The sequence below is a fragment of the Pleurodeles waltl genome, chromosome 4_2 (assembly GCF_031143425.1).
Source record: "Pleurodeles waltl isolate 20211129_DDA chromosome 4_2, aPleWal1.hap1.20221129, whole genome shotgun sequence".
Lineage (NCBI taxonomy): Eukaryota > Metazoa > Chordata > Amphibia > Caudata > Salamandridae > Pleurodeles > Pleurodeles waltl.
In genome coordinates, this window is record NC_090443.1 from 1,051,480,733 (window position 1) to 1,051,505,539 (window position 24,807).

Consider the following 24,807-nt stretch of genomic DNA (forward strand, 5'->3'; position numbering starts at 1 on the left):
ATGTTCTGAGTGCCTTCGCCTTGCATTTCCCTCGTTCTCACTGCTTTCTCCTGATTTTTGTGCAGCCTCTCCATGCAGCTCCGGACCATCACCTCACTTACGGAGTTCCAAATGGCCCTGAAGACCTGGCTGTTCGAATGAGCCTCTGGGACCTGCAAGCGCCTGGATACACTGTTGGGTGATTAGCCGCACTTTACAGATCCTGATTGATTGATTTATGCAGAGCCCCGACAGTGCCACAGTACCTCTGCCTACTTACAGCTTAGAAGGTGTTCTGGGTGGTAGATCTTTCTGGGTTCCGGCCTAGAGCAGGCTAAGCCCCTGGGCACCTCTCACATTGCAGGTTCAGTTTGAGAAGTGATATAGCGTATGACATCAGGCGTTTTGGTGGTTTTTGGTTGCCCTGGGGACGACTGCAGTAGTTTATGCTCTGCTGGCTGGCTGGCTTGTAGCATTGCTTCCGTTGTAGTCTGAGATGAATTAAACTACTGAAACTACTAACCTCTCTGCCTGATCCTTGGTGCAACAATTTGGCGACGAGGATGGGATGGTGGATAACGAGGATGGGATGGTGGACCAATCACAAGGTTAAAGGAGTCACTGAGATGGCTGACTAAGAGTAAGCTGGATGTGGACAAGGCTGTCTTGGAAGTGGTGTTCTTTGCTTAGAAGAAGAGGTCACCTAAATGGGCGCCGACCTGGTTGAAGGGACTCACTACATGACGGCCGATAGGACAGTTGTAGACAGCTGTAAGAAGTGGGTAAGTGTAGGAGTCTGGGTGTGTTTAAAGACAAACAAGGTCACACACAGTAGTTGCTCTGATAGGCGCTTATGTTGAATTGGAGAATGCTCAAAGATGGAGCAGGCGCTGGGCAGCTGTGTATTAGAGAGGGAGGGTAGATGTCCGCATATCTGACGAGGATGTCAGTAGGTGTTGTGGTCCCATGCTGGAGTGCGTGACTGGTGTGGCGGTTCAACAGGGTGTGCTCGTTGGCACGAGCGAAGGGCGCCAGGGGAGACTTAGAGCATGGGTCAAGATGCGGGTGAGACAACCAGAAGGCTCATGCACCCCTGGACCAGGAGAGTGTCTGCCGGTCTCGCTGATTGCGTGTGAGGAGGCTCCTGCATTTGGTTACTGGTTCGCTTAGGACCCCAGGTGCCCTTGTGCATCGGTGGTTACAGGTACTAGGCCAATGGGTACGCCACCAGTTTCAATGATCCTCTCCCATCTCCTCAGGTCACCTCTCATGCCGGAGGTGAATGAAACTACTGAAATGACTGGACCTCTCGGTGACCCTTGGTGCAACAACATGCGCTGGAGTGGGCTCAGGGATTAATTGGTAAAACAACAAATTCCAGGGCCCTTGTGAGGAGGCACGACAGCTTGCACCATCCATTGCCCCTTGCAACGCTGCCATTTACAGCTACTAACCATCACACCCTACAAGAGTGACAATTCAAACTATTCCAGGCCCCCAAAGCTTGGGTGACACATATTAGTGATTGTTAAAGGATATGAAATTAATAAACAGCTGTTGTTGTGCTCATACCCAAAGTTGGTAGACAGCGCCCCCATGTGGCAGACTGTCAGAAGCACCAGTGGTGACCAAGGTGCCAGTACCGGGAACCACCAGCTCAAATTACGCTAACCCATTTCACCCTAAGAAGGTTTATGATAGTCACCAAGACCACGGTCGAACGATAAATGAGAGACAGCGGCTGGCCAGGAGACCTGCCCAGACCAGGTCCTGGCGTGTACTCACGTGTACGTCACCTCCTCCGGGGCCGGGAAGGATTCTATGGGCCAATTGACCAGGCAGTTGACGAATATGAGGCAAGCGAAGCACGACCAGGCCAGCATGATGGCGAGGAAAGAGGTCCCAGCCTCGTAGATGAGCTATGTGGGTAGAAGGAGGAGACAGGGAGTCAAACAAGAGAGAAGAGGGAGAAGGGAGTCAAAGAAGAGAGAAGAGGGAGAAGGGAGTCAAAGAAGAGAGAGGAGGGAGAAGTGAGTCAAAGAAGAGAGAGGAGGGAGAAGGGAGTCAAACAAGAGAGAAGAGGGAGAAGGGAGTCAAACAAGAGAGAAGAGGGAGAAGGGAGTCAAACAAGAGAGAAGAGGGAGAAGGGAGTCAAACAAGAGAGAAGAGGGAGAAGGGAGTCAAACAAGAGAGAGGAGGGAGAAGTGAGTCAAAGAAGAGAGAGCGAGAGAGAGAGCGAGAGAGAGAGACAGGGGAGTCAAAGAAGAGTGAAAGAAAGGTGAGTCAAAGAAGAGAGAGGAGACAGTGGAGTCAAAGAAGAGAGAGAGAGGGACAGGTGAGTCAAAGGAGAGGAGGCAGTGGAGTCAAACAAGAGAGAGAGAGAGACGGGGGTCAAAGAAGAGAGAGAGAGAGTGGAGTCAAAGAAGAGAGAGGAGACACGGGAGTCAAAGTAGAGAGAGAGAGAGAGAGAGAGAGAGAGACGGGGGCTCAAAGAAGAGAGAGAGAGAGACAGAGAAGTCAAAGAAGAGAGAGAGATATAGACAAGGGAGTCATAGAAAAGACAGAGAGAGAGAGAGCTGAGTCGGAGAGGTTAGGGAGAGGGAGGGGTGCAGGGAGTGAAGACAGAGTGGCGGTGAGGAGGGCACAGAGGAGGGTGAGGTACAGAATGAGGGCACCAGCAGCATCCTTGGAGAAGGGGTGGGCGGGGGAGAGGAGAGGCCGAGGGAAGGTGACACACAGAGGGGAGAATGTCTCACCTTCACTCCCGGGAAGGTGACGGCGGAGGAGGCGTACGATCCGATCATCAGGGCCATGAACGTGGAGCGGAGGTTCCCGAACATGTTGGGCAGCTGGAAGAGAGAGACAGGGGCCTCGTGAGAGGGTCAAGTGCAGACTGCAGTGCGCATGCGCGAGAGAGCCAGGGGTGTCATCTGCATGGCCCCCCTGAGGGCTTCGGTACAGAGTGCATGCATGACTTCTTGGTACGTGTCACCTCCAGGGATAAATTCTCCTGGCGCCCTGAAGGGCATGGGTATGGAGAGCAAGCATGACATCCAGGTACATGTGTGACCTCCAGATATATCTCCTCATGGCACTCCTGGGGGCCTGGGTACCGAGGCCATGCATGACATCCAGGTACATGTGTGCCCTCCAGGTATATCCCCTCATGGCACTCCTGAGGGCCTGGGTACCGAGGCCATGCATGACATCCAGGTACATGTGTGACCTCCAGGTATATCCCCTCATGGCACTCCTGAGGTATGGGTACAGAAGCCATGCATGACCACCTGGTACATATGTGAGCTCCAGGTATATCATCGTCATGGACCCTGAGAATATGGGTACAGAGTGCATGCATGACCTTCTAGAACATGTGTGAGCCCCAGATATATATATATCCTCATGGCACTCTGGAGATCATTGGTACAGAGTGCATGCATGATCACCTGGTACATGCATGATCTCCAGGTATATCTCCTCATGGAACACTGAGGGCAAGGGTACAGAGTGCTTGCATGACTTCCTGGTACATGTGTGAGCTCCAGGTATATCTCCTCCTGGCACCCTGAGGGTATGGGTACAGAGAGCATGCATGACCTCCTAGAATATGTTTGAGCCCCAGGTATATTTTCCCCGTGGACCCTGAGAGCATGGGTACAAAGTGAATCCATGACCTCCTACAACATGCATGAGCCCTAGGTATATCTCCTCATGGGACCACTGAGGGCTTCGATTCAGAGAGTATGCATGGCCTCCTCGAACATGTGTGAGCCCGAGATATATTTCCTCATGGCACCATGGAGAGCATGGGTACAGGGTGCATGCATGACCCTCTCATACATGTGTGAGCTCCAAGTTTATCTCCTCAAGTCACCCAGGAGGGCATGGGTACAGGGTGCATACAGGACCCCCTAGAACATGTGTGAGCTACAGGTATATCATCCTCATGGGACCCTGGACGGCATGGTTATGAAGTACATGCATGACCACCTGGTACATGTGTGAGCTCTAGGTATATCTCCTTATGGCACCCTGAAGGACATGGGTACAGAGAGCGTGCAGGACCTCCCAGGACATATATGAGCTCCAGGTATATCATACTTATGGGACCCTGAAGGGCATCGGTATGGAGTGCATGCATGCCAACCTGGTACATGTGTGAGCTCCAGGTATATCTTCTCATGGCACCCTAGTACAGGATGCATGCAGGACCTCCTAGAACATGTGTGAGCTCTAGGTACATCTCCCCCTCGCTCCCCTACGGGCATGGGTACAGACAGCATGCATGACCTCATGGTACATGTGTGACCTCCAGGTGTATCATTCTCATGGGACCCTGGAGGGCATGGGTACAGAGTACAAGCATGAGCTCCTATAACGTGTGGGCTCCAGGTATGTCTCCTCGTGGCACCCTGGTGGGCATTGGTACAGAGCGTATCTATGACCTCCTAGAACATGTGATAGCTCCAGGTATATCTCCTCATGGCACCCTGGAGGGTATGGGCACAGAGTGCATGCATGGCCTTCTTGTACATGTGTGAGTTCCAGGTGTATCTTCTCATGGCACCCTGGTACAGAGTGCATGCAGGACCTCCTAGAACATGAGTGAGATCTAGGTACATCTCCTCCTGGCTCCCCTAGGGGCATGGGTACAGAAAGCATGCATGACCTCATGGAACATGTGTGACATCCAGGTGTATCATTCTCATGGGACCCTGGAGGGCATGGGTACAGAGTACAAGCATGAGCTCCTATAACGTGTGGGCTCCAGGTATGTCTCCTCATGGCACCCTGGTGGGCATGGGTACAGAGTGCATCTATGACCTCCTAGAACATGTGATAGCTCCAGGAATATCTCCTCGTGGCACCCTGGAGGGTATGGGCACAGAGTGCATGCATGGCCTCTTGTACATGTGTGAGCTCCAGGTATATCTCCTCTTGGCAATCTGGAGGGCATGGGTAAGGAATGCATGCATGACAACTTCGTACATGTGTGAGCTCCAGGTATATCTCCTCTTGGCACCCTGAAGGGCATAGGTACAGAGTGCATGCAGGACCTCCTAGAAAATGTGTGAGGTCCAGGTATGTCATCCTCATGGGACCCTGGGGGCATTTGAATGCCTGACCCCCTGGTGTATGAGCTCCAGAAACATCTCATGGGATCCTGGAGGGCTTGGGTACAGAGAGCATGCATCACCTCCTGGTACATGGGTGACCTCCATGTATATCTCCTCATGGCACCCTGGAGGGCATGGGTACAGAGTAAAGTGGGATGGAGAGGGCACTTGTGAGCTCTGTAAGGAGGGCTGGAGGGCTGGAGAGGGCACACGTGAGCTCTGTAGAGAGGGATAGAGGGCTGGAGAGGGCACATGTGAGCTCTGTAAAGAGGGCTGGAGAGGGCACATGTGAGCTCTGTAAAGAGGGCTGGAGAGGGCACACGTGAGCTCTGTAAAGAGGGATAGAGGGCTGGAGAGGGCACATGTGAGCTCTGTAAAGAGGGCTGGAGAGGGCACATGTGAGTTCTATAAAGAGGGATGGAGGGCCGAAGAGGGCACACGTGATCTCTGTAAAGAGGGATGGAGGGATGGAGAGGGTACAGGTGAGCTCTGTAAAGAGGGATGGAGGGATGGAGAGGGTACATGTGAGCTCTGTAAAGAGGGATGGAGGGATGGAGAGGGCACTTGTAAGCTCTATAAAGAGGGGTGGAGGGATGGAGAGGGCACAGGTGAGCTCTGTAAAGAGGCTGGAGGGATGGAGAGGGCACTTGTGAACTCTGTAAAGATGGATGGAAGGCTGGAGAGGGCACTTGTGAGCTCTGTAAAGAGGGATGGAGGGCTGGAGAGGGCACATGTGAGCTCTGTAAAGAGGGATGGAGGCTGGAGAGGGAACATGTGAGCTCTATAAAGAGGGGTGGAGGGTTGGAGAGGGCACAGGTGAGCTCTGTAAAGAGGGATAGAGGGCCGGAGAGGGCACATGTGAGCTCTGTAAAGAGGGATGGAGGCGGGAGAGGGCACATGTGAACTCTATAAAGAGGGGTGGAGGACTGGAGAGGGCACATGTAAGCTCTATAAAGAGGGATGGAAGGCTGGAGAGGGCACTTGTGAGCTCTGTAAAGAGGGATAGAGGGCCGGAGAGGGCACACGTGAGCTCTGTAAAGAGGGACAAGGGATGGAGAGGGCAATTGTGAGCTCTGTAAAGAGGGATGGAGGACCGGAGAGGGCACAGGTGAGCTCTGTAAAGAGAGATGGATGGTTGGAGAGGGCACAGGTGAGCTCTGTAAAGAGGGATGGAGGGTTGGAGAGGGCACAGGTGAGCTCTGTAAAGAGGGATGGAGGCTGGAGTGGGCACTTGTGAGCTCTGTAAAGAGGGATGGAGGGCTTGAGAGGGCACAGGTGAGCTCTGCAAAGAGAGATGGAGGGTTGGAGAGGGCACAGGTGAGCTCTATAAAGAGAGAAGGAGGGCTGGAGAGGGCACTTGTGAGCTCTGTAAAGAGGGATAGAGGACCGGAGAGGGCACACGTGAGCTCTGTAAAGAGGGACGAGGGATGGAGAGGGCGCAGGTGAGCTCTGTAAAGAGGGATGGAGGCTGGAGAGGGAACATGTGAGCTCTATATTAAGAGGGGTGGAGGGTTGGAGAGGGCTCAGGTGAGCTCTGTAAAGAGGGATAGAGGGCCGGAGAGGGCACATGTGAGCTCTATAAAGAGGGATGGAAGGCTGGAGAGGGCACTTGTGAGCTCTGTAAAGAGGGATAGAGGGCCGGAGAGGGCACACGTGAGCTCTGTAAAGAGGGACGAGGGATGGAGAGGGCGCAGGTGAGCTCTGTAAAGAGGGATGGAGGGCCGGAGAGGGCACAGGGAGTGCTGTAAAGGAGCTGGAGGGATGGAGAGGGCATTTGTGTGCTCTTTAAAGAGGGCTGGAGGGATGGAGAGGGCACTTGTGATCTCTGTAAAGAGGGATGGAGGGCCGGAGACGGCACAGGTGAGCTCTGCAAAGAGAGATGGAGGGTTGGAGAGGGCACAGGTGAGCTCTGTAAAGAGAGATGGAGGGTTGGAGAGGGCACAGGTGAGCTCTGTAAAGAGGGATGGAGGTTGGAGAGGGCACAGGTGAGCTCTGCAAAGAGAGATGGAGGGTTGGAGAGGGCACAGGTGAGCTCTGTAAAAGAGGAATGGAGGCTGGAGAGGGCACATGTAAGCTCTATAAAGAGAGAAGGAGGGCTGGAGAGGGCACTTGTGAGCTCTGTAAAGAGGGATAGAGGACCGGAGAGGGCACACGTGAGCTCTGTAAAGAGGGACGAGGGATGGAGAGGGCGCAGGTGAGCTCTGTAAAGAGGGATGGAGGCTGGAGAGGGAACATGTGAGCTCTATATTAAGAGGGGTGGAGGGTTGGAGAGGGCTCAGGTGAGCTCTGTAAAGAGGGATAGAGGGCCGGAGAGGGCACATGTGAGCTCTATAAAGAGGGATGGAAGGCTGGAGAGGGCACTTGTGAGCTCTGTAAAGAGGGATAGAGGGCCGGAGAGGGCACACGTGAGCTCTGTAAAGAGGGACGAGGGATGGAGAGGGTGCAGGTGAGCTCTGTAAAGAGGGATGGAGGGCCGGAGAGGGCACAGGGAGTGCTGTAAAGGAGCTGGAGGGATGGAGAGGGCGCAGGTGAGCTCTGTAAAGAGGGATGGAGGGCCGGAGAGGGCACAGGGAGTTCTGTAAAGGAGCTGGAGGGATGGAGAGGGCACTTGTGATCTCTGTAAAGAGGGATGGAGGGCCGGAGACGGCACTTGTGATCTCTGTAAAGAGGGATGGAGGGCCGGAGACGGCACAGGTGGGCTCTGTAAAGAGAGATGGAGGGTTGGAGAGGGCACAGGTGAGCTCTGTAAAGAGGGATGGAGGGTTGGAGAGGACACAGGTAAGCTCTGTAAAGAGGGATGGAGGCTGGAGTGGGCACTTGTGAGCTCTGTAAAGAGGGATGGAGGTTGGAGAGGGCACGTGTGAGCTCTGTAAAGAGGGATGGAGGGCCAGCGAGGGCACACGTGAGCTCTGTAAAGAGAGCTGAGGGCTGGAGAGGGCACATGTTTTATTTTTAAATATTTGTTTTTATATTATTACAAGATCTAACTGTAAAGTCACTTTTGCGTTTGTTTTTTTCAGTAAATTTCTACTTTTTTCCATTGGTAAGTAAAATCTTATTCCCAAACCTATCACATGCCTTTAACCTTTGCGTTTTTTCAGTGAATTTCTATTTTTTTAAAAATCAAATTCACCCAGCTCCGACATTGAGCGTAGCTTTAGGCCATGCGCGGTCTGAGGTAGGGCCAGGCTTTGTGCCCAATCCCCATGAGCGACCAACCGCTTGCAGGCCCCCAACCAAATGCATATATATTTTCTTTTTTGGAGAGCTGCGGTACTCCCGTGGTACTGCAGCTGAAACTCCATCCACGGTACCACAGGACCGTGCAAGGTTCACTACTTGACGCGTGCATGGTCTAACATTACCGCTGCTCTCACAAGAGTCTTGCGTACCGCACGGAGCCCACAGTGCGTCCAGCGTAAGTACCACATGAGCAGCAGTGCAATTTATTCTTTATTTTGGTCTAGGGGTGATCCCTCTGGGATCCACCAATCTCCTACAAGGGCCAGGGGGTTAGGGTACCCCTAAACTGCCTGCTTGTATTTTTATTGAGCTCATTTTTTTTTCAAACCACAAATGCGGAGTCCCAGAGTCCTGATATGTCAGCCACAACATTTCTGTTCGTGTAGTGCTCGTCACTCAGATTGCTCGGTCGAGCGAGAACACCAAGCGACCAATGTGGAAAAGAAGGCCTCTTGCCCAATCAGAATGTTTTCTTTTTTAACTTTGAGGTACGCTGGAGTACACCACAACTCCCGCAGGACCAACCTTCCAGAAACCTCCATAGTTTGAAGCTTAATTTCTAAAAAAACTCAGACTTATTTAGACCAAATCACAAAAAGCACGCTTTCTGAGTAAAGATCTAACTTCCTGCCTAATTTGGTATAATTGTCTTAGCTGTGTTTTTTCTGTATCACGAAGTTCCTATGGGAATTTACATGAGAAAATCATGCATATGGACTGCCCCGCAACACATTTTTATGGGCGAGTGCAGAGCGCTCCATCCATGATGTAATTTCTCTTTGGGCTTCAAACCACGCCCAGGTCACGTCAGTCTCTTTCATTGGTTCCTGGGCTTGCTCTTTAAAATCTGCTTGCTTTCATTTGTTGAAGGCGTGCATACATCATGCCTTTTCCGGTGTTTAGCCCGCCTACACAGCACCGGTAAAGTACTGAAACCATTCGAGGCTCGATGCTTTCAGCATGGTTTCCGGACTACTTTATCTGTTTATTTTCCCTGCAGTGCGATCGCGCTGGGGTTTACATAGCGCAATCGTGCTTCGTTTTTACGTTTTCAATTTCAGCGCGATCGCGCTGCATTTTACATAGCGCGATCGCACTGTGTTTTTTTTCTTTTAATTTCTGTCAAGAAAAGTCTGGTTAGGAGCTTACAGGGCAAATAGCTCCAACTCGAGCAAATGCGAGCCCCGTTGCATTGAAAATGCTTGTTTTGTCAGCCACCGCTTGTCTGATGACCCGGAAACCCTCCAGGAAGAAGATGATTTGGGAAAGTATTGTGAAGATTGGCCAAAGGGCTCCAAATGTGTTAGTAAAACATAAAGCCTGTAATACTAAGATTAAAAGGTCTTGGCTAACACCAGAGTGAAAAATACAATTGTCTTATTAATGGCAAAGCTCCACGTGTTAAACAAATAAAGTTTGTTGAATTTTGAAGTTTAGGTGATGTTTGCTGTGTGATTTACTCAGCTGACCTTGTCAGGGCTCGGCCCGTGGACAGGCTCTAAGATCCGAGCCAGACACGTGCGCGCGCGTGCGTGCCCCCCCACTGCAGGGACTGAAGGGCCTGCTTTATGCACCTGTTGGGTGACCCAGTTGCATGTGTTCCTCGCACTATAGATTGTTTAAGGGCCGGAGGTAGGGTCTTGGGGGGCCAGATCTGCGGTCCAGTCTTGGCACCAGCTCCACACCCTGTGATCCTGGGCACATCACTTAGTCTCCCCCGTCTAGGAAAGTGAGTGTGTCCATCTGTAATGGAACTGGTGCTCATATCAAGCGCTGCGATGCCTTGGGGTGGAGCTCGCGCTATATAAAACTGCAACAAAAACCAGAGGTGGAAGTGGGCGGTCCTGGCCGGCCCCACCTGTGCCTTCCTGCCCCAGGGCACCCTGGCACACCATGGGAGGGCACGAGGAGGGGGAGGGGGTTCAAACAAGGGCCATTCAGCTCTGAGGCTGTAAAACCTGCGGGACCGGATCCTGCAGCCCCAAGAGAGGGGCCAAGAAAGGAAGGGGCAGCGCACGTGACTCCCGCCCAAACACGGGGCTCCCACAACCCAGGGGCCCTGTGGGGCCACCGACACCTCTGTGGCTCCTGGGCGGAAGGGGGGGCACATCAGGGCTCGTGGGGGACCACCCCCTCCCCGCACGTGCACACACACGTGCACACAGACACCACGCTCACACCACACGCACACACACACGTACCCCCAGACACACCTACACACACCATGCACACTCGCGCGCACACACACACACACACACACACGGGGACACACACACATACACACACCACACCACGCTCACACCACACGCACACACACACGTACCCACAGACGCACCTCCACACGTGCACACCCCCCACACGCACGTACACCCGTGCACACACCACACCCCGCTCACACCACATGCACACTCACGCACACACAGACGCACCTACACATGTGCACACACCATGCACACACAGACACACAAGGACACACACACGTGCATACACCACGCACACTCGCGCACACACAGACACGCACACAAGTACCCACAGGGACACCTACACACAACACGCACACTCACGCACACCGACACACGGACACACACGTACACACACACGTGCACACACCATGCACACTCATGCACACACAGACAGACACACACACACGGACACACACACACATACACGCACCACGCACACACCACGCTCACACCACACGCACACACACACACACATACCCACAGACGCACCTACACACGTGCACACACCATGCACACACAGACACACACACAGACACACACACACACATGCACACACACCCTCGTGCACACACAGACACACACACACACAGACACACACACATGCACACACACCACGCTCACACTACATGCACACACATGTACCCACAGAAGCACCTACACACGTGCACACACCACGCACACTCATGCACACACAGACACACACACGTACACACAGATACACACATGCACACACCACGCACATACAGACACCCACACATGTGCACACACCACGCATACTCGCGTACACACAGACACACAGACATGCACACACACATACACACAGATACACACACAGACACACACATACACGGACACCTACACATGTGCACACACCACACACACTTGCGCGCACACACACGCGGACACACACACACACGGACACCCACACACGTGCACACACCACGCACACACAGACACACACACACACGGACACACACATACGAACACACACCACGCACACACCACACCACACACACATACGTACCCACAGAAGCACCTACACACGTGCACAAACTACGTACACTCACGCACACACAGACACACACACAGAAGCACCTATACACGTGCACACACCACGCACAGTCGCACACACACGGGGACGCACACACGGACACATATACACGTACACACACCATGCACACACCACGCTCATACCACACACACATGTACCCACAGAAGCACCTACACACGTGCACACACCACACATACACTCATGCACACACAGACACACACACACATACACACAGATACACACATGCACACACCACGCACACACCACACCCCACTCACACCACACGCACACACACACACGTACCCACAGACGCACCTACACATGTGCACACATCACGCACACACAGACACACACGGGCACACACATACACACACGTGCACACACCACGCACACACCATACCCCACTCACACCACATGCACACACGCACACACCACACCAGCTTACACCACATGCACACTCACGCACACACAGACACACACACACGTACACACAGATACACAGGTGCACACTTCACGCACACACCACACTCACACCACATGCACACACGCATGTACACACGTGCGCACACCATGCACACACCACACCGTCTCACACCACATGCACACTCACGCACAGACACACACATGCACACACCACGCACACAGACACATAAACACATGGACACACACGTACACACAGATACACACATGCACACACCACACCCCGCTCACACCACATGAACACACACACGTACACACGTGCACACAACACGCACACACCACACCCCGCTCACACCACATGCACACATGCACGTACACACATCACGCACACACCACACCCCACATGCACACATACAAGTACACATGTGCACAAACCACGCACACACCACACCCCGCTCACACCACATGCACACTCACACACACACACATGGACGCACACACACACCACGCTCACTCCACATGCAGACACTCACACATACCAACAGACTAACGTACACATGTGCACACACCACACCCTGCTCACACCACATGCACACTCACACACACAAGTACACACAGATACACACGTGCACACACCATGCAAACACCACACCCCGTTCACACCACATGCACACAAACACACGGACACACACACACACGTACACACAGATACACATGTGCGCACACCACGCACACACCACACCCCGCTCACACCACGATTACGCTGTCTCAGTATTCAGTGATAGCACATTTAATTGCAGCACTGGTACATTTTTATAAATTAAGCACTGTGTGTGCTGCATTCTCCTGCACACATAGAAAGAGCAAAGGGCCATTAATGGTTGTTCATATGCAGTAAGGTTTCCCTTTCTGCACATAAACAATAATTTAACAATGACCATTTGGTACTTCTATGTGTGCTGCATACTGCAGCACACATAAAAGTGCCAAACTGCCATTGTAGAATGTTTATGTGCAGGAAGAGACACCTTCCTGCACATAAACAATCAATCCCCCCAGGCAGACACCTTTGCACTGTGGTGCAGGATGCCTGCGTTGGAAGCTAAATTTAGCACCGACACATGGTAACACAAGGGTGCGCTGTATTTTAGTAAATACGCGCATCCCTGCATTTCTAAAGTGACGCAGAGCGGAGCTGCAAATTTTGGCGCAGCACGCGCCGTGGTTTTGTCAATCTGGCCCTGAATGTGAATGAACTATGAGTAGCGTTATAAAAAATGAAATATATGCCAGGGAGGGGCTATGGAGGGATGAGGGGGGCACTGTTGGAAAGCGGTAGTGAGGAAGTTCCTGGAGAAGGTGGTATTGCAGGGAGGGGCAACAGCGCTAAATCTGGCCCCGATTAGAGTGAAAATTATCTCTTGACTTAGATGAAAAAAACACTTGGGCAAATGTAAACAAGGACCTTTGCAAACTTTGTAAAGGGCGGATATCGACCTTTCCTGGCAAACAGAAATTAGCAAGGCCGGACTGGACTGGTGGTACCAGGCATCCAGTGGTTCCCCCGAGGCTTGAAGGGTGGGGGCCCCTTTTGTTACTGGGGGCTGGTTTTGTAGCAGTGCAGCAATTTTAAAAGCGCTGAAGAGTTCCTTGTATATCCAGCAGTTTTCAGGCAACAATAAAAGTGCCATGATAACTCTGGTGATTAATGCACCTGCTGGAGAGAGACCAGTTTGTTTAATGGCAGTTTTCACTCATCTAAGGTAGCGCAGAGGGTTAATATGGCTCCTGCAAAGAATGTGTACTATGCAGACCGAAGAAAAGTATTTTATGTGCAATGCTCAGAGGGTTAATGCTTTTGTCACGGTTCATAAGTTACAGTCATATTCTAGCACAGTGAGCAATGAACTGCCATCAAAGAGCTGCCTGCAAGCTGCATGGTACAGGTTAGAAAGTTGTGGTTTTTTCCAGTATTTGATTAACCTAATTTTGCTAAAAAGGGTTTGTTTGGGTAGAAATAAATTATTAGTAAAGTCAACTCTAACCACTGTGTTACGTTCTGAATCCTGAGTTTATGCTTCCCCAAACCAAGCACTCTTAAAAATGCCACCAGTGTGGATGACGTGAATCCTACACGTTGCAGTCCCCTTTGCCTTAGGTAACATTTACTACACGCCGATTTACACATGTATGAGTCATTGTCTCTGTATGTGCGTGATGTAAAGTGCTCCAACATCCTACGCTATAAAACAAATGAAGTACATGTTGGAAGCGCTATGGACAGATGAGAGGCCCTGTTAGAGGGTGATGGGGAGGGAATCATTGATGAGTGCTAATAAAGATTGCCGTATCCTGGTGCACTGTAGAGTCACCATTTACTATGTTTTAATATCTAAGACAATTTAATATACTGTATAATGAAAAATGTGTTGCAGAATGCACTGTTTTTGTCATTTTTTCAAAATTTTCTCCCCCTCACCCCTAGCCCATCATAGTGCTCAGACACACTCATTGTGTGTCCTACGGGGGACTGGTTTGATGGCATTTGCCAGGGCTGCTTTGGGTTCACAGTCCAGCCCTAGAAATTAGCTGCATGCCTTTAGTCATCACCTCAAAGAGCATTGAAGCCACTGAGCCTTGCGGCTTCAACACGCTATGAACGTCATTTACATACCCTAGTTTGCTTGATTACCTTGTGGGGTCAGCAATCACCGTAGGCCCACCAGACCCTTATAAGCAGCCCTGTGCTCCGGGCCAAGAATTATGCTGCGGAGCAGGACAAAATTAAGCGGCAGGGATCACTAAATTATGCGTATGGGAAAACATTTCGCCTCAGAACCAGTCTGACACCCCGATGCAGCAATAAAGCAACAGAAACAGAGCAACCTTTGCAAAGGGCTTTCCACTGCGCAGCAACACGCGTAGCAGCGCTTTTAGTAACTTTTGATCCGTTTGGGCTGCAAACAACATCTGCAGGTTATGCAGCAGAGGACGGGCTATATGGCGAATGAGGTAAATCCATAACTATGTGGAACACAACGTGGTCACATAATTGCATAATTCCAGGGACCCTGTTTATACTCTAGGGGCCATATTTATGAGCGTGGCTGCGTCGTACTTGCACTACGCAATGTGGTGCATGCGTGAAGCAACTCAAAAATGAGATTTATGAAGCCACGCAAGGCCACTTTGTGTGGCCCTGTGTGGCTTCATAAATCTGGAGTAAGGCAATGCAGCGTAAATCACAGCGGTGTCTTTCTCTGCCCCAGGGAGGCGTTCCATGGGTGTTGCGTGAATGTGGATTTTGACACATTCCCACAATGCATCAAAAAGACACGCCTCCCCAGGAGAGGTGCAACGAGGACAAATATCTTTATTTGTCCTCATTACTTCGTGCTGCATTCTGCGGCGCACAGAGAAAGGGGAATACGCCTCCCAGGGTTGTTTTTGTGCAGGAAGGTGACTCTTCCTGCACAAAAACAATTCTCGGTACAGCTAAGGCACCCTTGATCCATGGTGCAAAGGTGCCTGCGTTGGCGCTAAGCTGCCAAGACAGCGCCAGCACAGGGGGAAAGGCAGGAATGCGCTGTATTCTTTTAAATATGGCGCGTTCCTGCCGTTTCCCTGTGACGCACTCTGCGCTACGTCACATCCTTCTAAACATGGCGGTAGGTTTATGGCTTTAAAGGTAAGCAGCTCTGTCAACTGGGGGAGTGACCGCTCCTTGAATTAGGGTTTCAAAGCGCTTTGTATCCTTGCGTGGCACTCAAAGCAGTCTCACCCTGGAGACTGTTGTTAAACTCAGCAGCAGTGTGTCACTCAGTCAACCCCTACATTTCTGATCCCCAATAATGTAATCCAAACCTCTGCAGCACCCTTGTCACAAATATTTACCCCCAAACAAAGATGGCTCCTGAAGTGGCCAGTGCTTATGAACAATGATGCGTGGGATGGAGACAAGGAGAACTCAATGCACTATAAAAAGAAGCCAGGCTCCTGGAGGATGAGGACAGAACTTATAGCACTTATAGAAGTGCAGTCACCCAGTCTAACCCCCAGCACAGCCTGCCCTGAACCCCCCGCTCCCAACCCCCTCCCCGGAAACTGGGCAGGAGGCCACTGCTGAGTAAGGAAGACCAGACGAAGCATTGTGGGAAACATGAGCAGGGTGCCCAGCTGCTCCCAAGAATGTGCCAGGGGCGGGCTTCTGAGTGTGCCAGGCACTGTGTGTGGGTCCCAGCCCCTTCCTGTGCCTCACACCTCATCAGTCAGCACTGAACATGCGTGTAGCACACACAACACACGCAGCTGTCTCCTGCTGTTAACAGACTGTTCAACTCAGTGGTACACATTTCATCAACTTCAGAAAGATGAAAGGCTGCGGTCTCCCTGCCAGTGACCAGCTGGTGGCATAAATCTTTCAAGCAGGTGTGTAGCATGCCTCGCTAAAACCTGGCCCAGAAGGAACGACACAAACCGAACTGTCTGAAGACACCTCTGAAAATACTTTTCAATTCTTTTGACAATTCAGTGGTGCGCATTCTATCCACTTCATCAGGGCGACAGGCTGTCTTGCAAAAAAATGAAAAAAGCACTGGCACTCCCAATGGCTCTGGCTAATAAGTGAAAGTGTGTCTTCAGTCACTGATGCGTTTAGACACCTAAGTAGTCATACATGCAGTCTGTCACTCATAATTGCATTTAACCACCAATCACTGACTCCTTCTTGCATCCCCACTTACCCATCACACCAGAGGCAATTCTGATCACTCTGAACTTTACAACTTTGGCAAAGTCAATAGGTCTGGCTTATAACTCAAAGTGCTTCTTCAGTCACTGTTGAATTTAAGTACTCCGTAAGTCATCATACAAGCACTCTTACATTCATCCTCGTACTCATACATTCATTCATCCTTCCACTGACACATTCTTGGGTTCACTCACTTACTCATCCACAATAAAACAAACACTCTTAACAAACATATAGAAGATAAATTAAAGGAATACAATTAGGAAAAAAGAAAACATGCCTCCACCTAAACTTAGCTGGCATACGTTTGCAATACAAAAATGAAACTAAACATAGTAGTGGGCGGCCTTCTTGCAATGGTATTGTATATGTATACAAAGCAAGTTGGGTAGTGGTGGTGAATAAGGTGCACTTCCTAAATGTGGTATAAGTAAGTATTACGTAGAAAGCTGTGGTGCAGTTCGGTTGAGTGCGCTCCACTACCCTAGAGCGTATTTTGGTGTTGAAAAAATATTTTACGTCTCCACACCATTACCTTCCTTGGCATGTACTCCGAGGCTTAAGACTTATCATGGTCTCATACAACTTCAATTCTTTTTTTAGACTACAATGAACAAGTTACTCAAAATATATTTCTGAGGCATAGTCTGTCTCCTTTTTCATTCATTTGGCTCTTCCCGGAACATGCTTACTTTTTGAGCCTTGAAAAAGTCACCTGGTGTGACGAAACACGTGTTGGCTTGCTTATGCAACGATGTTCATCCAACTGAATACGACGGCTATGATTATGGAATGTTGATCACTCGATGGACTTATGCTGATGACTTCTAATAAAAGAACATTTCGCAACTGTACTTAACTGAAGGACTGATTTATCTATGTACTTCTTGAGTGCAGCGGTGTCTGTAATCAATATTGTATATGGTATATGCTTGTTTCAAAATTGCAATATACCTGCCAGATTTAGAATCAACATGTTGGCCATCTTTGACTGGTAAAACCATGATACACCATGCACAGTACCATTTCAAGGTAGCCACTTACTAAATATTATATTGGGTAGCCATCTTCGAATGCTAAAGTATTCGTACTAATCCAAAGTGGTCAACAGGATGCCTCTAATCATGGAGGCCGTGGCGGCCATCTTGGAACAGTAAAGCAGTGGCACACTGTAGACAATACCATCTCAAGAAGGCTGTCCTGCAAAGGATGCAATATATTGCATATGAAAAGAGGGGCAAGGGAACAACCTAGTAGGACTGTCTGTGTATTTGCAGGACACAAAAAGGAGATCTAAAGAAATGAAGGAGGGCCTATAAAAGGAAAAAATAAAAAACAAAATGGCTGCCACCAGCCCAGACAGTGAAGCGCACTCATTTTCAGGTAGATGTGCCCGTGATAAGGCTAAAGGCCGTTACTCGCTGGGCGGGAGAGCCGATGGCAGAAATGGGTTAACTGGCGCCCTCTGCAGTAACTTAGCAAGTAAACATTGGTCCGTAAGTAAATCATAGCAACAACTAAGTGGTGATTTAATTAAAGAAAATTATGTACATAATTTTTCAGGGTCTGCGATAAGGTCAAACATCGAGGCCCCTGAAAAATGAGGTACTTTTATTTAGGGTGCGGTATTTATGAAACTACAATACACACCAGATCACCTTTATCACCTGTGTATCACGTGTGAGAGGGCACTAAGCACGTTTACCTTTTCGTAGTTATCAGATCATCTGACATAGCTTTTCCCAGTGAACCTATGAAGCCTGTAGCCTACATCACTGGTTTATTTTCATAACAACCTGAGGCCTCCTGCATCGCACGTAAGCTGACAACCACCATTAGGTACCCCTGTGAAACGGGTCTAACAAGGGTTATCATGGCTGTACGATGAAATAAAGGAAGAAGACGTGGAAAAACAAAAATATTGCCAAAAATGTTAAGGGCAAAAATATTGTCTTCCTATAATTTGTATGTGAAGGACAAAATATTGACTACAAAAATATATTAGCCCAAAAAATAAACAGCAATAGGTAAATATAACAAAATTGTAAAATGTTACAATATATAAACTAAAAAAGATGTGTACTTCAAATGAACTGTAAATAGATAACCAGTCATACTAAAGTTGAAATACTAACAGTGAATCAGGTGTGAAGCATTATATATCAAAAAATACAATGTAAGTATATTACAATTATTAAAATAAAAAAGAATGCAAATATATTACATTAGCACAAAAAAATACATAATTTCATTTTTAAAATACCTAAAAAAATCTTTACAAATTAAAAAACAAAAAAACACATTACCAACATTATACTTGTGGGGGTCAGATTGACTATTTCTACTCCAAAGTCAGCAACAGTACAAATAAAAGTATTGGACTTCGGAGGGGGTCAGATTTACTATTCCTACTACAGCTGTGTGCCTACGTACCACCATGTAGGAGGGAGAGTACGGGGAAGCGCAGGCTGGCTCTCCCAGGTATTGGTGAAGCTTTTGAGCGCCACCTAGCAGTGGTGCCAAGTTACTGCAAAACACCGGAAACAACTTTTTGGGTGTATGAGGAGTGCTCCAGCTGGCAAAACTCTGTCTAAAGTGTCTTGAAGAGTCTGAAATCTCTAGCTCTGACGTCCCATGAAGTGAGGCCCAATGTACGTCACACTTGATGGAATATGGTGGATAAGTGGCCAGGCGGTACCTTGTGATGACATTGCCAGGGACGTGCAGCATTGCAAGCACAGCCACGCGATGTCTGTCGTGCCACGTTATTACCGCGTGTCTGAACGCCTGAAGGCCGTCTCGGTCCCATGACTGGAAGATGACGTGCAGACTGAGCTCCCTCCAGTACAAACTGGTCTCTGCCCAGTGCAGGGCTTGTTTTCAGCAGAGTTCTGGGTGTCTGCGTTGTCAAAACATATGATTGTTATGGAAGGAAAATAGCACAGAAAAAACTGATGGGGCGCACAAGTTTAACATATACAGTGTTTTAAATGGGCAGGTACTGTCCAGTCCTGAGGACCTGTACTTCTTCCATTTGGAAGGGAGAGAGCTGCACTTCTCAGTAGGGGTGAAATACATTTTAATGTGAGTACTGGCACTTCTATGTTTGTCTCTATGACAAATGCACACACTCACAAAGTGTAGTGCTAGAGCACTTTATCGTGGCATGCGGACCAGGACGTTTCCACTGGAGTCCTGACGAGCTGCAGCGTGTCGGGGCCACAGGACATAACACCCCAGAGCGGTGCCGAGCGAGTGGGTACCTCCAGAGCCACGACTCGCTCTCACATTTGTGTGGGACTCCCGCCGTGAGCCATTCTGCCTGGTAGTGGCTGGGCCCAACGGGATGTCAGTATTTAAACATTTTGAGCAGACTGTGATTACACGTTCCTAAGGTCTGAGGAAGGGGTAGTGGTCTTCGGAGTGTCTCAGTCACGCCTGTTCTCCGCCTCACGCCCTCTCTTCTGCAGTCTCTTGGTCAGACATTCTGTTTTTTCCTATCGCTCTCTAACACTCCATTTGCATGTCTCCCACCTCATCTCTTTCATTTTCAGGGACCTCCTTTGACTCTGTTCTGTGTGCAGCTCCTTCACTTTACCAATCCCAACAGGTACACAACACACCCTCTCACCTGCAAGCACTGCACGTCCTAGAACACCACACTCAAAGTATGGCCTGGCCTTTCATGCGGCCCCTGGTCAAGGGCACACGGCTGCTGCTTACTGACTCAGCACACACAACAGACATGTTAAATAAACAACCAATCATTTATTTGGACGTTAATTGGTGTTAAAGAAAGGATCTATGGAGTCCTGCAAGCTTAACTTTACAAATAACTTCATTTTAAATAAGTTTTGCAACAAAAGTGTATAAACAGGACACTCTTCAAAATCTAAAAAGTGTAATTAATTAACATGAGGAACCTTTCACCTTCGAACATCAGATTATATGAGTGCATTGAACATTTATGAGTGATAGTTTTTGGCCATGAATTTGGAAACACTAATTCTTCCCCCTACACTGACAACAATGAACTAAAGCTGCAAGTCCGTTGTTATGTGCACTGTCTGGGTCGGGGGGTGGGGGGTCTTGTTATACACACACAACATTATAGTTTATTAAATCAAACACAGAAGAAGGTTTTGTACCGCCCAAGTGTATTTCAAGGTCCCCTTCTATGTGATAATGAAAAAGGAGTGGAGGTGAAATAAAGCAATTGCCCAGGATCACACAATTTAGTATAGCGGAGATGCTGAGATTAATCCCAGGTTTTCACATTCTTCAGTTCAGCCACTAGATGTATGTGCTCCGCTTACCCCACACCGTCCAACCGCCACCCTGCATGGCATCCATGCGGCCCTCGTCACATCTAAGACCGAACCTTTTGGCCCCTAGGGAAATGTTTGTGAGTATCTATGGTCTAGAACTTTCCTCCTGTCTGTGAGTAGGTATGGTCTAGAACTTTCTTCCTGTCTGTGAGTAGCTATGGTCTAGAACTTTCCTCCTGTCTGTGAGTAGCTATGGTCTAGAACTTTCCTCCTGTCTGTGAGTAGCTATGGTCTAGAACTTTCTTCCTGTCTGTGAGTAGCTATGGTCTAGAACTTTCTTCGGTCTGTGAGTAGCTATGGTCTAGAACTTTCCTCCTGTCTGTGAGTAGCTATATGGAACTTTCCTCCTGTCTGTGAGTATCTATGGTCTAGAACTTTCTTCCTGTCTGTGAGTAGCTATGGTCTAGAACTTTCCTCCTGTCTGTGAGTAGCTATGGTCTAGAACTTTCTTCCTGTCTGTGAGTAGCTATGGTCTAGAACTTTCTTCCTGTCTGTGAGTAGCTATGGTCTAGAACTTTCTTCGGTCTGTGAGTAGCTATGGTCTAGAACTTTCCTCCTGTCTGTGAGTAGCTATATGGAACTTTCCTCCTGTCTGTGAGTAGCTATGGTCTAGAACTTTCTTCCTGTCTGTGAGTAGCTATGGTCTAGAACTTTCTTCTGTCTGTGAGCAGGTATGGTCTAGAACTTTCCTCCTGTCTGTGAATAGCTATGGAACTTTCCTCCTGTCTGTGAGTAGCTATGGAACTTTCTTCCTGTCTGTGAGTAGCTATGGTCTAGAACTTTCTTCCTGTCAATAGTTTACAGCTGTGTGCCTCCTTCACACACTTTCACATTGAATGAACATTACAAATGGCGCGCCTGAGCATTCTTCTGTGCTCTCAGCAGAGAGGCCACGGATGGGATGAGCATGGATACTGAACCACTTTATCACCCACTGAGGGGCATTGTGAGAAATTCACCCCGCATTCAGCCTGAAGTCCGAGCTCCCGAGTGAGGCCTTTGATACACACCCACCTGGAGCCTGAGCTCACTCAGACACAGGACTGACCCTTCACAGTGCGTAAAGCTACCGAAGCACAACATGAAAACAAACCCCTTTACAGGCACAACCTGGCAGTTCACAGGATGGGGGGCAGTGTCTGTGTTTCCATCCAGGCTGTAGCCCAGTGGAGGGGCACAAAGGGGGCCAGGACAGCTACAGACAGGGCACCGACCCCACCGGCCTCCGCCCCCAGCGACGCCACTAGCATGCAAGAATCTTCCCCAACACTGTGGTTTGTCTGTCCGAACGTATAATCCGCGCGTTAGTGCGGGCATCGGGCATTCACTCACTGCCCCCCAGCAGTGCCAGGCCCTCTGCCGCCCACCGCCCACACATAGCGGGCAGTGGTAACTCGCAGCGCCAGCCCCTCCAGTTGGAGATAAGTTCCATGACCACCCCCTCCGGTCAGTAGTAAGTCTCACAACCAACCCCTCAGGTCAGTGGTAAGTCACACGACCAGCCCCTCCGGTCAGTAGTAAGTCAAACAAGCAATCCCTCAGGTCAGTAATAACTCACACGACCAACCCCTGAGGTCAGTAGTAAGTCACACGACCAACCCCTCTGGTCAGTAGTAAGTCACACAAGCAACCCCTCAGGTCAGTAATAACTCACACGACCAACCCCTGAGGTCAGTAGTAAGTCACACGACCAACCCCTCTGGTCAGTAGTGAGTCACACAACCAATCCCTTAGGTCAGTAGTAAGTCACACGAGCAATCCCTCAGGTCAGTAGTAAATCACACGACCAACCCCTCAGGTCAGTAGTAAGTCACACAAGCAATCCCTCAGGTCAGTAGTAAGTCACACAAGCAACCCCTCAGATCAGTAGTAAGTCACACGACCAACCCCTCAGGTCAGCAGTAAGTCACACAACCTACCCCTCAGGACGGTAGTAAGTCACACAAACAACGGCTCAGGTCACTAGTAAGTCACACGACCAACCCCTCAGTTCAGTAGTAAGTCTCACGACCAACCCCTCAGGTCAGTAGTAAGTCACACAAGCAACCCCTCAGGTCAGTAGTAAGTCACACAACCAATCCCTTAGGTCAGTAGTAAGTCACACGAGCAATCCCTCAGGTCAGTAGTAAATCACACGACCAACCCCTCAGGTCAGCAGTAAGTCACACAACCTACCCCTCAGGACGGTAGTAAGTCACACAAACAACGGCTCAGGTCACTAGCAAGTCACACGACCAACCCCTCAGTTCAGTAGTAAGTCTCACGACCAACCCCTCAGGTCAGTAGTAAGTCACACAAGCAACCCCTCTGGTCAGTAGTAAGTCACACAACCAATCCCTTAGGTCAGTAGTAAGTCACACGAGCAATCCCTCAGGTCAGTAGTAAATCACACGACCAACCCCTCAGGTCAGTAGTAAGTCACACAAGCAATCCCTCAGGTCAGTAGTAAGTCACACAAGCAACCCCTCAGATCAGTAGTAAGTCACACGACCAACCCCTCAGGTCAGCAGTAAGTCACACAACCTACCCCTCAGGACGGTAGTAAGTCACACAAACAACGGCTCAGGTCACTAGTAAGTCACACGACCAACCCCTCAGTTCAGTAGTAAGTCTCACGACCAACCCCTCAGGTCAGTAGTAAGTCACACAAGCAACCCCTCAGGTCAGTAGTAAGTCACACAACCAAACCCTCAGGTCAGTAGTAAGTCATACAACCAATCCCTCAGGTCAGTAGTAAGTCACACGACCAACTCCTCAGGTCAGTATTAAGTCACACAAGCAACCCCTCAGGTCAGTAGTGTGTCACACGACCAACCCTTCAGGCCGGTGGTAAGTCACACAACCAGCCCCTCGGATCAGTAGTAAGTTATAGAACCAACCCATCAGGTCAGCAGTAAGTCACACGACCAACCCCTGAGGTCAGTAGTAAGTCAAACGACCAACCCCTCAGGTCAGTAGTAAGTCACACGACCAACCACTCAGGTCAGCAGTAAGTCACACAAGTAATCCCTCAGGTCAGTAGTAACTCACACGACCAACCCCTCAGTTCAGTAGTAAGTCACACGACCAACCCCTCTGGTCAGTAGTAAGTTACACAACCAATCCCTTAGGTCAGTAGTAAGTCACACAAGCAATCCCTCAGGTCAGTAGTAAGTCACACGACCAACCCCTCAGGTCAGTAGTAAGTCACACGACCAACCCCTCCGGTCAGTAGTAAGTCACACGACCAACACCTCAGGTCAGTAGTAAGTCACACAAGCAACCCCTCAGATCAGTAGTAAGTCACACGACCAACCCCTCAGGACAGCAGTAAGTCACACGACCAACCGCTCAGGACAGTAGTAAGTCACACAAACAACCGTTCAGGTCAGTAGTAAGTCACACAACCAATCCCTCAGTTCAGTAGTAAGTCACACGACCAACCCCTCAGGTCAGTAGTAAGTCACACAAGCAACCCCTCAGATTAGTAGTAAGTCACATGCCAACCCCTCTGGTCAGTAATAAGTCACACAACCAACACCTCAGGTCAGTAGTAAGTCACACAAGCAACCCCTCAGATCAGTAGTAAGTCACGGGACCAACCCCTCAGGACAGCAGTAAGTCACACGACCAACCCCTCAGGACAGTAGTAAGTCACACAAACAACCGCCAGGTCAGTAGTAAGTCACACGACCAA

General features: G+C 49.7%; 1 protein-coding gene across 2 annotated transcripts in view; it reads right to left on the reverse strand.

Moving 5' to 3' along the window:
- The window catches only part of SLC43A1 (solute carrier family 43 member 1), a 278,331-nt gene that overhangs the window by 86,029 nt on the left and 167,495 nt on the right, over positions 1 to 24,807 (reverse strand). For both annotated transcript variants that reach the window (XM_069233053.1, XM_069233052.1), the window contains exons 6-7: positions 2,736 to 2,828; positions 1,765 to 1,898 (exon numbers count right to left, since the gene is read on the reverse strand). In XM_069233053.1, the coding sequence (XP_069089154.1) occupies positions 1,765 to 1,898; positions 2,736 to 2,828 (227 nt within the window). The remainder of the gene's footprint in view (positions 1 to 1,764; positions 1,899 to 2,735; positions 2,829 to 24,807) is intronic.